Genomic DNA, 13,364 nt, shown 5'->3' on the forward strand with positions numbered 1-13,364 from the left:
TTATTGCTCCTAATATTGTGCTAAATCGAGATATTTTGGGCACATTCCCAGGATAACTTTTAAAAGTTAACCCATAAGTAAAATTTTTAAATCTTCTCCTGTACTCTGTTCATGCACGTGTGTGTGTACGTAAAATAATTAAAAACTCTCTATTTTCACTCAGATTTTGGGATGTTATACCTAATGTTCTTATATATTAAGCTTAATTTTCCCTTTCAGCCAAATTTGGTCTTAGTTTTTTGGGTTTTTTTTAGTGGCCTCTAGTGGCATAGTGAAAATTAGCAATCTGTGTGATCAGGAGCTAAACATAAAGTAGCTACTCAGAGTGCAGCTGCAGTCTATATTTTGAATGTATCATCTGCTATATTTCACAATCACTTGGTAAAATTAGAAACAAGATATTTTGATTTTGTTAACAGAGAGTCTTTAATACGGACTGCATTCCAGTGCCTTCAGTTGGTTGTGACTGACTTTCTGCCAACGATGCCATGTACTTGCCTGCAGATTGTGGTAGATGTTGCTGGAAGTTTTGGGCTTCACAATCAAGAACTAAACATTAGTTTAACCTCAATTGGTCTCTTGGTGAGTGTTCAGTGTAATTGCTAACTATGATATATTTTACTTCTCAGTGTCTCAGGTTCTTCATATAAAGACTAAAGCTTACTTTTGATTATCCTGTAAGTGATTTTAAATGCTTAGAGTATTTTGAGCACTATGTAACTTCTGTGTATGTTGTACAAAACCAAAGGAACTGTAGTGTAAACTGCTAATATATTTAATGGTTATGAAATATTATCAATACATTGGGACAACAATCAAATGAGAATCAAATAATCAGTTCTGTTAATGTCAGTGGGCAGGATTTAGATTAAGTTTTATTTATGTTTATTTATTTTACAATTTATATCCCACTCTTCCTCCAAGGAGCCCAGAGCAGTGTACTACATACTTCAGGTTTCTCCTCAAGACAACCCTGTGACGTAGGTTAGGCTGAGAGAGAAGTGACTGGCCCAGAGTCACCTAGCTAGTATCATGGTTGAATGGGGATTTGAACTCGGATCTCCCCGGTCCTAATCCAGCACTCTAACCACTACACCACACTGGCTCATTTATTATTAAGTTATTAATGACTAAGCACCATTGAAAGCAATGGAACAAGTTAGTCATGACTAATTTAAGTCCCATTTATTTCAGTGGGCCTTAGTCACATCTAACTAAGTCTTGATCCTGCCCAGTGTGATTAAGCAAGTGTTACTTTCTCTGAATCGCACCTGTTGATTAGAATCCTGCACCAGTCTTGTCATCTATTGACTAGAATCCTGTCCACATACCTTATTGGTTCACATGCTGTGCAGTATAATGTGGGCAGAACCACCTGTGCCGCTGCCGGCATCTAACAAATGCTGCTGCAGTGCTTCATGACAGGGCTCTTCCTCTACTACTTGTGCAATTGCACTTGTGATGCTACTTGCATTATTCCCAATTATAATGTGCAGTTGTGCAATAGCCTTGTTGCACAGCATTGTTGGCATGTTGGTTAGACTGCCTGCATTTGTGCTGTGCAGGATGTAAGCCATTAAGATGAAGGATAATTTGTGTCTTGAGAATGGAAAACTAGTTAAGTACTCTATTTGATATTATGCTCTTAAGTAACAAATTCAGTTTTGCATAAATCAGCATAGTAACAGCCTCTCTAGGACTTTCTTGCAACAACAAAAAACACTCCATGTAAACAGCAAGATTGTCCTTTGAACAATTGGTACAAATCAACATTATATACTTTGGGTATTATGTTGTACTATGTAAAATATTATTTCATCATATAAAGTAGGTAGCTGGACCAGATTGTAGTGCACATCTGTCTATGGTATGTGTGTTTAATTATTGCTTCATTAGGAAAACTACCTGTAAACAGGAGTAGGTTCTGTGGTACTTGTAGATGAAATTCTTTGTTCCTAGGGAATATTGTTAAAACATACAGTCAGAGATTAGCTAAGAAAAATTATATGTAGTATTAATCAGGCTTGTTTCTCTAAAATGCCTAAAGACATACATTGAAGCAAAGCAGTAAATGAATGTATGTTTAAAATGTTTTAAAAGCAGCAGCAGTAAAATACCAATTTCACAGGGTTCAAATAATTCCTTTAGCAATACTTCTAGAAAAGTCTCCCTGAATAAAATCATCTTAACTTTCTGGGGGAAATAGTACAAGGATAGAGTCTGGTATAATTTTGGGAGTATTTAGTTCAACAGAATGAGTACCATCCTTCTCTGTGCTCTGTAAATGTCACTTACGAAGGTTTTTATCTCTGTGGGGATCCATGGTCACTCACAACGGGGTCTTCTGCACCTGTGCAGGAGGCCCGTGGAAGAATCTATAGCTTGGTTTAGGTTCTCTCCAACCCTTTAAGGTGTAGTGCTATTGGAGCCTACAAAGCCAGCTGTAGAGCACCTCCCTCTTCCGTTCCTTCTCGTCCACCACTTGTGCTGCCTCATGAAGGATCTGCTCATGTTCCCTCGTTCCTGTGAGAGAGATAATATTGTTATTTGGACTGTTTTCTTTTATTTTTACTGGACTATTCTCTGACACCTCTTTATCTGACTTTCCTGTGTTTGACCTGGACTATATTTTTGTAGTGGAATATTTCAGATTACTTCTTCCAAAGAGGTGACATCATTGAGAAGGAGCTGAACAAAGAAGAAGCGATTCTGCAGAAACAAGCAGAAGAAAAAGGAGTAGCATTAAATCGTCCTTTCCATCCAGCACCACCATTTGATTGCCTTTGGCTATGTCTGTATGCCAAGCTAGGGGAGCTCTGTGTAGATCCACGGCCTGCAGTTAGAAAGAGTGCTGGACAGACCATGTTCTCTACAATTGGTGCTCATGGGACTTTACTTCAGCATTCAACATGGCACACAGTTATATGGAAGGTACTAAATTAAAAGCTAGTGTTTTATAACAGTGGCCAGCATCCAGACTAACACTGCACGCATGGAATAACATTTTTTACATGTGCAGTTGGGACAAGGCATACTTTCAGGAGGCACAATGGACTTCAGAGAGCGGGGGGAAATCGCCACAAATCACCACCGTGTAAAAACATGGTCCCATGAGCACATTACTCTGGATGTTTGCCACTGTAGTTAAAATAACTGTGTTTTATATTAGATCTTTTTAAGTGTTTGCTATTTTTGATTTCCACTTTAAATGATTTTGACTTCATTGTATAATTCACTGCAAGAGCAATTGACCCAATTTATCATTTTTATTTTTTTATCTATTTATTTATTACATTTATATACTGCCCCATTCAAACTGTTCTGGGCAGTGCACAGAAGCAAAAATAAAACCCACAAATCAGTCATTAAAAAACAATTATTACAGAACAATTTTAAAAGAGTTTAAAACCATTAACAATTTGTCCGGCCACACAGTGGAGTCTCCTTTACCCAGCCTACCTGAGCACACAGAGTTTGGCCTCAGAGTAGGGATGGGGAGGGGTTAAACATTGCCTTGAATCTCCTCTGTCCCAGGCTGTTTGCCCCTTGTGCTGGCCTCTCTCCGGAGGACCCAGCACTCGCCCACCATCAGCCACTCATCCCTGACCAGCTCCTTAAATGCTCCCTTGCAGGCTGCGTACCTCTCACCCCCAATTATGGGGGCATTTCCCCTCTTTATTAACCCATTAACGCTAACAGCTGTGTTCCCCTTCATTCCCATTCCACCCTCCTTCCCTTCACACTACCTTCCTTTGGGAGACACGCTGGTGATGTCACTCCCGCATGCCTCCCCCAGAGCTCTCCATGGCCTCGGCTTGCCCAGCCTCAGCTTCCTGCTTGCAGCGCTGGGAGGCCAGCCAGGCCCGAGTTCTGGCCTGTCGACATGCCACCCTCCTTCCTTGCCTGCCTGCTGCCTGCTTCTGCAGTGTCAGACACAAGCTATGGATTTCTGCCAGGAGCGTATTCCACAGCCCAGGAGCAGCTACAGAGAAGGCCTGTCTCTGAGTTGCCACCACACATACCAGTGGTAACTGGAGACGGGCCTCCTCAGATGACTAATGTGCGGTGGGGATCGTTCAAAAGAAAACGCTCTCTAAGGTAGCCTGGACCTAAGCCATTTAGGGCTTTAAAGGTAATAACCAGCACTTTGTATTTTGCCCGGAAATGTATTGAAACAGGCATAATATGGTTTTATGTTATAATAGACCAATTTGTTTGTCCTGTTTTATTCATTCATTCATTCATTCATTCGATTTATATACTACCCTTCCAAAAATGGCTCAGAACAGGTTACACAGAGAAATAATAAAATAAATAAATAAATAAATAAGATGGATCCCTGTCCCCAAAGGGCTCACAATCTAAAAAGAAGCATAAGACAGACACCAGCAACAGTCACTTGGAGGTACTGTGCTGGGGGGTGGATAGGGCCAGTTAAGCCCTATTATTTCATGTGTAATTCAGTGATCTTCAGGATTTCCAGACCTGCAACCCACTCTCTCTCATATACATTCTCTTTTACCCTTTTGGTGCACCACTGTTCATGACCTTTTTCTGCTTGAACATCCTAGCTAAAACGGATATTACGTTATTGAGCAGTGTGCTTCAGCATTCTCTGTAAGATTCACAGGAGATATGAATCATACCTCCATTCACAGAAGATGATGATGGAGCACACTTTTGGGGATTCTAGTGGAGCTAATGCCAGCAACAACACACAAACTGAGAGATGCATTCCAACATCCTCTGTGATGTTGCAGAATATACTGTGTTATATCTCTGGGACTGTAAAATGCCTTTAGAAAAAGCAAAATTGTCTGCAATAGCCACTATCTTAAGTGTGTTTGTGAACTACCAGATGAAATCATGATGCAATTTACTAATATTGTGTTTGTTCCATTTGATATAACGCTGCAATGTTCTGTTTAAATGAATGCAGTTATGAAATGCAATCTTGGTACTTCATCATTTTCAGAAAGTTTTCTTTCTTTGATTTATGGATCAGTGGTTTATCCCAACCTATTGATGGTTGATTTTAGTGCTCTTTCTGGGATATCATTTTGCTAGAAAACAGGATAAGTTATTCCCAAAGCACAGAAAAATGTTGTGATCACCTAGTGTGCCTCCCCCAACTTAAAAACCTGATCCTGTTCACCAGTAATATATTTAGCAGTCAAAAAAAGTAACTTGTGTAAGGAAGCTATATAGGCAGTGAGAGGTTTCTTATGGGCTTCCTCTGTAGCTGCTCAAAATGCTAAAAAGATACGCTGTTTTCCTCTTTGGATGTAGGAGCTGGTACACACAAAATGTCAAAGAAATTTCTGGCTGCATAGCCTTACTCATGCATAAATTACTACTTTGGATTGCAATCAAATACAGTAAGTTGGATTAGAAGAAGCTTTCCACTCATGACGGCTGTTTTACACCTTGCACTGGAGTAGTATGAGAAAAGTCAAACTAAATGCAAGATAATCTGCTTGTGCAACCTCTTGAACAAGTGGAAGTATGAGAACAATACTGTATGAACTCTGAGGCATTTTCGAACATGCCCCCCCCTTCTCAGTTTTTTTAATCCAACCCAATGTTTTTCTTTGAATGAGTCACTGGTTTAAACTAGTCAGCAAGACCATACTATATGGAAAGTGAATTAATCAAAGGGCCTAGGGTATTATTATGAAGAGAATTCTTTATTATCTCAGATTAATTATCTTATTTATATATTTCTTACAATATTGCTTCTATCTATTTATCCAAAGAGAATAGAGCACTTCACACCTAGTAAAAGTGGAACTAACAGTTATATCCAAATACTTTCCCTAGGTAATTAAGAGGATTAGTGGATAACTCTCTCTAGCAACTTTAATGCAGTAGGCTTTTTTGAACAATCGTTAAAAATCAATGGATTGGCATATTCCCTTGAAATTAAAAACAGTCCTGTCGTCATGCACTCCATTTTCAAAGATTTCTGCCTAGCCCTTCCAGAAATATAAAATGGGGAGAAGAAAAGTAGGGTGTGCTCCCCATTTATATGTAGACAAAGGGCAGATTCCTCCACATGAGAGTGGAATAATGGTCGAGGGGGGCTTAAGTTCCTGTGGTTTTTGAAACTTTCTACCATTAAACAAGTCGTTTTTAGCACTTTGAGAGTTTTTAAAACTTGAAAAATCATTAAGAATCAACAGATGTGCAGATTTGCTCCAAATTAAATCTGCAGTGTCCTGTCATCCCATCCCATAGGTGTGCCCAATTTCAGGACTCTGCCCACTGCATAGCCATTCTCAATGTATCGGTTGGTTGGTTTTTTCTGTTTCCCCATTTACCGCTATGAGGAATTTTCCTGATATTTCCAATATTTTATGGGTTTTTTTTCCAATATAGAGCTATAATTCCAAAATGGTATAGGAGGTTCAATATCATATTGGAATTATATCCAATACTGTAATTCCAGTATCAATATCGGAATTCTGATATTGCACAAGCCTAGTATATGTATATTTGTCTAAGCTTCAGTTGCAGTGCATGACTAGAATAGCAAGTTCTGAATTGTTTCATTATAGGTTCTCTTTCATTTGCTGGATCGGGTGCGGGAGTCCTCTACTACTGCTGACAAAGAGAAGATTGAATCTGGTGGTGGTAATATCCTAATTCACCATTCAAGAGATACAGCAGAGAAACAGTGGGCTGAGACATGGGTGTTAACGTTGGCTGGAGTAGCTAGAATATTCAACACAAGGAGATACCTGTTGCAATCCTTAGGTATAGTGGATATTTTTTAAAGTTTAAGATGTCCAGTTAGAATTTGCATGGAGAAAACTTGGTCTGCAGTTTCAGCTGCATGTCTCTTTAAACGTGATAATACTCAGTGATGGATAATAAGAATTGTATGCAAAATCCTTATTAAGTAGAATGTCATTGTATAAATATTTTCTTAAAAGATTCTCTCTGTTTATATACTGCATTCAGATGTATTCTGGAGATAGTAGTCTTGGCAGGCATAGATACTTTTAGTAGTGTATATTTTGTATAATTTATAGCCTGATCTCATATATTGTATCATAATTCTTCTCTGGAGCTGTTTTATTCTTACTAGGTTTTATTTATTTTTTAATTATTCCTCTTGAAAAAATGAAATGGCTCTCTTACTGATCTTTCTTCTCCTCCCCCCCCCCCATTAGGAGATTTTTCTCAAGCCTGGGATGTTCTTCTTGACCACATCCAGTCAGCTGCACTCAGCAAAAACAATGAAGTTTCCCTGGCTGCTTTGAAAAGTTTTCAGGAAATCTTACAAATTGTGTCCCCTGTTAGAGAAACTGAAAAACCTGATACACCGCCTTCTATTAATATGCCTGTGCCTGTCCTCATAGGAACAGTGACTGCCACTGGCCTGGGAAGATCATTTATGAGAACTGATTCTATAGGAGAAAGGATTGGAAGGTATAATGTAACGGAGCCTCCTGTAGTAACAGATGAAATTGAAGACTTGAATCTTTGGTGGGCTGCCTGGAACAGTTGGTTTCGGATTGGTTCAGAAAGTACAAAGCCTCCAGTTTCTTGTGACAAAATGACTTTTATTCCCAGCCAGCCTTTTCTTACAGCTTTAATACAAATATTCCCAGCCCTTTATCAGCACATCAAAACTGGTTTCAGTATGGATGATCTTCAAAAACTGGGTGCCATTTTGCATGGTGCAGTCTCTGTTCCAATCAGTTCAGATGCATCCCCTTTCATCCTACCATCATACACTGAGGCAGTTCTGACAAGTTTGCAAGAAGCTGTTCTTACCGCTTTAGATGTCTTACAAAAGGTAATAATGTAGCTTTAAAGTCAGCTCTTCTACCTCATCTTTTGTATTGCCAACTATAATGCAAGTCCGTTAAATATTGGGAGATGTAATTAGTGATTAGGTTTAATCTTATAAGGTAGCATTGCTCTTTCTTGTTTTCCTTGAAAGAAAGCCTGCTTCTAGTCTTTTTATAGAGTTATTTCTGTTCAAAAGATGCCTCATATGAAGTTACTTTATACTGAATTAGACCATTGTTTCCTCTAGTTCCATATTGTCTCACTGACTGGCAACCATTCTCCAAGGTTTCAGATGGGGGCCTTTCCCAGCCTTACCTGGCAATGCCAAGGATTGAATATGAGATCTTGAACCCAATATTTGATACTGCACACATAACTTGTGCTCCACTAATGAACTAAAGAATTTCTGCAGCTATGTCATAATTTTGATATGGAATATTGCTGAATATTTTTGTATGAGTATTTTAACCAAATGCTGAATTATAAAAAGAATTGTGCAATGAAAATTGTAATGAAATCTGTAGCGGAAGACCATTGGGCTTTTCAGATCAAGAGAAACATGGAGGCTAAGTTGTAAGTGAGCATAATATGTGAGACTGAAGGATGTGTTTACCTCCTGTGTGATTTGAAAATTTAGGTAAGTGTTTTCACCTATAAATTTTTATACCAAAATATATGTTTCTTTTGTTCCTTTGGTTATATGGAACATTTGTAACATACAATCAACTTCTCCATCGAAAAGTAGTTACATTCTATCTATCCATGGATATTAACATTTTCTTGGTTTTCAGTGTAGCAGTCATAAATAACTTTGGCTGGACTTGAGCCTATGTGCTGGTTGAGGGCTGTGAAAATAGAAAATGACAAAGCAGGAGCTCATCTTGGTTTTCCTTCCTAGCTTCACTGTGTAACTTAAGTGTTTTGCATGTATCTGAAAGGCCTTATCTGCCTCTCGAGAACTCCACTGACATTGATAGAAAGTTGTAATAACCAAAAATACTAGCCAACCCGCACAGAGCATCTGTGCGCTTTTTGAGGGCCTGCTGTCCCCCCCTCCTGCCCCACTCTCTCTTGTCCCCTTCTCTCCCTCCTGCCCCACTCTCTCTTGTCCCCCCTCTCTCCCTCCTGCCCCACTCTCTCTTGTCCCCCACTCTCTCCCTCCTGCCCCACTCTCTTGCCCCACTCTATCTCCCTCCTGCCCCACTCTCTCTTGCCCCCTCCAGCCACAGCCAGGTCCTTCTTACTGGGGCATCGGCGGGCCAAAAAGTTTCCCTCCCATCCATGCCTCCTGCCTCCGGCGGCCAGGCTGTCCCGCCGCCTCCCGCTTGGTCAGGCGGCCGCCGTCGCTGCTGCTCATACCTGTCACAGCCAGGCCATCCCGCCACCTCCCGCCAGGTCGGGTGGCCGCTGCCTCCCAGCAGCCAGCCGAGGCCACCTCCTCTGGCCGTTTTGATTGCGGCCCACCCCCACCACCGCCATTTTTTCTGTCCCCTCAACTCTTGCTGGGCCCAGGAACTTTTGCAATGTCTTGCGAGAGTTCCGCCGCCAAATCCTGGGCACGCATGTCCCAAGATAATTAAATATATAGATCCTGGGGACTTTACTTTACAACAAAATTGACATCCAATTGAGTTTTAGCCAAGGAAGCAGTATTTGGTTAACATAGCTAATAAACTCTAAAACTTCTTTAAACTTTTCTCAATTCCCTGCACTTTGTCAGACTTTGCTTTTACCTTCTTTGAACACAAACTATGTCATCTAATTTAAAACAGAGTCCCAATGTAGTACCAGTGATTCCACACAATAGCCTGGTTCAGACATCATGAAAAATCATGATTTGGGTTGCTGAAAAACCTAGAGTAGGTATAGTGGCTAAGGGACTGAGCTGCAAAAGGACTTCCACAGTTCAAATCTTGCCTCTGCCGTGGCTTTAGACAAGCCACTCACTCTCAGCTTCCCAGTTGCAATATGGGGAATAATCATGCTTCTCTTATAGAGTTGTTGGAAGAATTACATTAAAATAGTACATATAAAGCATTTTGCACACTCAGAAAGCACTACACAGACATTGCTTTTTATTAGTATTTTATTATTTCATTCTATGGTTTGCATAATCTAGTTTATCACTTTCAGACAAAATAGCAACTGTGACTTGTTGCAAATCATGAAGCTCCTAACTTTCTCTCCTTGCAAGCAAAGAGGAGGAAAGAGGATTGGCAGGATCCAGGAGCAAACCAGCTCAAGGCTCATTGTGGTTCATGTACAGAAATAAAGAATGCATATAGCAACAATAAGCTTACAGTAGACAATATCATGAGTTGGTTTGGTAACTTATTGGAGGAAAAAAACAGTGCACTAGGAAATTGCATCATTGCATGCCTCCACCTGAGAATCTGATCTGTACCTGTCTATCATGCACTTTAGAGAGGCACAGAAACCCAGGAAGAGAATGGTGGTAACTAATTACAGGAATAGTCACTGCTACAGCTGTTGGCCTCATTTGTGGCTTGTGTGGTGTTGGGAGAGAACATCCTTTCATCTGAGTGTGGAATGGTTCCTAGGCCTGTGAGAGAGGCAAAAGACATATGGAGAAATAGTAGCAGCTGAAACTCTAGTTCTGTGAATTGGTGTTCGTTAATAGTTGGCAATTAAGTGTTTAAGAGGGGGGTGCTCTTCTCTTGTGTATTTTCTAGCACCACTATTCCATTGGTAGTCTCCCTGATGTTAACATTTGGAGATTAACCTGTTGAAGAAGATAATATAGTCAGTATAATGGTGATGATATACGCATACTTCCATTCATCAAACAAGTTTTTTAGACCTAATGCATAAAATAGAATAAAATAAACAGATCTTCCAAACTTGAGTAAATGCATCTCAGTGTCCAAACAAAATTATCAATGCACTATTTCAAGCAGCTGGCAACACAAGATTAAATGCAGTAACTACAGCTGAAGTAACCAATCCCAAGACAGGTGAAAAGGAAGCAGGGGGGATGAGTGGCTCTCCAAAATCAACCCTTTATTTGCCTTTTACGAATAAACTTCATTGCCTATCTCATTTCCTTCTTAACATTAATAATGGATGTAATTGTTCCATATACATATCTTTTTTTTAATCTTAAGTTTCACTGTATTTCTGTCCATAGCCAAAATAAACACTTTTGTGCAACTCTTGCTTCAGGTTTTTATCTCACATGTTTTGCCCAGGGTTTCAAATGATCTTTATTATATTACATATCTGCTAAATGTTCTTTATACCTTTTTAACTAGGGTCTCCCTGCTTCCCCAGTATAAAACTCCTCGCATTCAATACATCCAATCTTGTACACTATTCCCTTAACCTGGCACCAGCCCTTATACTTTTCACAAATCACACAATCCTGGTATAGTATTACACTCATTTCTTTGTATGTAATGTATAGTCATTACATGGAAACATTATTCCAGTGCAGGGAATTGCATTTGAATGCTGTCTAGTTACTGCTTCTTTGGCACTATGTGCCCTGGAACTGATGATCCTGAAAGGAAGAATGAGTCAGGAGTGGTTTAGCCTACTGTAACAATGAGTGGAGTGCTCCGAGCACTATGTAGGCTGTGCTCCCCACCATTTTTCCTGAACTTGGTGGAGCTCTACTTACATAGCTGACCTGTATTACCTATGTGGGAGTTAGAGCTATAATTGGTTGAAGGGATTGGGGGATTCCTAAGCTAGTACTATATATGGGGTAACCTGGAGAGACCATATTATGCCTTTTTTAAAACAGTTGCACTGGCTACCGATATGTTTCCAGGCAAAATACAAAGTGTTGGTTATTACTGAATGGCTTGGGTCTGGGCTACCTTAGAAAGCACCTTCTTCTGTATGTTCCCCATTGCACGTTGAGGTCATCTGAAGAGGTGTCTCCAATTACCTCCAGTACCTCTGGTGGCAACTTGGATCCGGGCCTTTTCTGTAGCTGTTCTGGCCTATGGAATGTACTCCCAGCAGATATCCACAATTTAGGCTCGCTGTTGGCCTTTAAGAGGGCCCTAAAAACTTACTTGTTTTGCCTGGCCTTCCAAGGTTTTTAAATTGTTTAGTATTTTCATTTGTTGTAAATAGTTTTGAATTGTTTTAAAATTGTTTTTAGCACTGTGTTTTAAATGAAGTGTGGTTTTGTGTCTTTTTAAATTTGTTGTACACCACCCAGAGCCTTCGGATGGGGCAGTTTATAAATGTGATAGATGGATAGATAGTTAGTTTCATATGTTGCAGGAAGAGGGAAACACTTTGTGAAAATGAGTGTTTGAGTGCCTTGAGGTTCTTGTGGAGGTGGAAGAGCTGGAGGCTATTAGGACTCCTGCTCTGAGACACAGGCTTCCCACCACCACCACCTTTGCTTATCTGTGTGGGATGCCTTGTCCCTACATTTCCAGTTGTAGCAGCAGAGGAGAGGTGCCTCTTGGGTGTCAGTAGAGTAACTGTGAGAGTTCTGAAAAAATACAAATGTTGTTCATCTGCCCTTCCTACTTTGTTGATAGGAGAGCTGGTCTTGTGGTAGCAAGCATGAATTGTCCTCTTTGCTAAGCAGGGTCTTCCCTGGTTGTAGTTGAATTGAATTGAGACTACATGTGAGCACTGTAAGATATTCCCCTCAGGGGATGGGGCCACTCTGGGAAGAGCATCTGCGTGCTTGCATGCAGAAGGTTCCAAGTTCCTTCCCTGGCACCTCCAAGATACGACTGAGAGAGATTCCTGCCTGCAACCTTGGAGAAGCCGCTGCCAGTCTGTGTATACAATACTGAGCTAGATGGACCAATGGTCTGACCCAGTATATGGCGGCTTCCTATGTCCCTATGTTGACTGTTGATTATACAAAATGTCACCAAAGTTCCTAGTCATCACATTTGTGTACCCCTAGTCATCTAGCCATGTAACTCTATGCCATGTGTCTTTATATATGAGCTGCGTTACTTTGAGGCTGATGCTGTGACATGATTGACTCCTGAGTTGGTCAGAATTCTATGCTTTGATGTGACTGGAGATGGGCGGAGTGGGGGGCAGGCATCTTGGATTCTCCATGGACAAATGGGAATATGTTAAACCACCTCTTTTGTTGGTGTACCATTATGCCATGGTCAGGTGTGGAACAGACCTTTGAACAAGCATAAATTCAGACTAACATCTGTTCCTCACATCTTCTTACTCACCCATTTTTGCCCCTTCTACTGGCAGTGTCCTGCCAGTGTTTCCTCTAAGATGTGTGCATGCACACAAACTTTTTGATGTCCACTCAGTTAATTTTAGATCCCGCTCAGCTTGAATCAGTAAGGCCCCATTCTGAATCCATGTGCGCAAACACTGCCTTGATAGTGCCGCCAAGGACAAAATTCATTTGGCACACAGGTGGGGAAAAATTAGAGAGAACACTGTGTTCTGCTCCTGTAGCAGCTATCTTGATGTTGTGAGATACCAGCACAACTGAATGTAGCATTTGTTCTGTTCTCTTCCAGTAGGACATGGAGAAACTCTGAAACAATTCTCAAATATGTCTGCTTGGAAGAATCCTGAAATTCTCTTCA

The 13,364-nt window shown here is 40.5% G+C and overlaps 1 protein-coding gene and 1 long non-coding RNA gene across 5 annotated transcripts in view; one reads left to right on the top strand and one right to left on the bottom strand.

Moving 5' to 3' along the window:
• The window catches only part of MON2 (MON2 homolog, regulator of endosome-to-Golgi trafficking), a 129,468-nt gene that overhangs the window by 91,913 nt on the left and 24,191 nt on the right, over positions 1–13,364 (top strand). For both annotated transcript variants that reach the window (XM_053255502.1, XM_053255503.1), the window contains exons 23-26: positions 420–582; positions 2,638–2,931; positions 6,558–6,756; positions 7,176–7,804. In XM_053255502.1, the coding sequence (XP_053111477.1) occupies positions 420–582; positions 2,638–2,931; positions 6,558–6,756; positions 7,176–7,804 (1,285 nt within the window). The remainder of the gene's footprint in view (positions 1–419; positions 583–2,637; positions 2,932–6,557; positions 6,757–7,175; positions 7,805–13,364) is intronic.
• Positions 9,911–13,364, bottom strand: part of LOC128327162 (uncharacterized) — a 30,195-nt gene continuing 26,741 nt past the window's right edge. For all 3 annotated transcript variants that reach the window (XR_008308505.1, XR_008308506.1, XR_008308504.1), the window contains one exon: positions 9,911–10,543. This is a non-coding gene — a long non-coding RNA (uncharacterized LOC128327162). The remainder of the gene's footprint in view (positions 10,544–13,364) is intronic.

Source organism: Hemicordylus capensis, chromosome 5, assembly GCF_027244095.1.
Source record: "Hemicordylus capensis ecotype Gifberg chromosome 5, rHemCap1.1.pri, whole genome shotgun sequence".
Lineage (NCBI taxonomy): Eukaryota > Metazoa > Chordata > Lepidosauria > Squamata > Cordylidae > Hemicordylus > Hemicordylus capensis.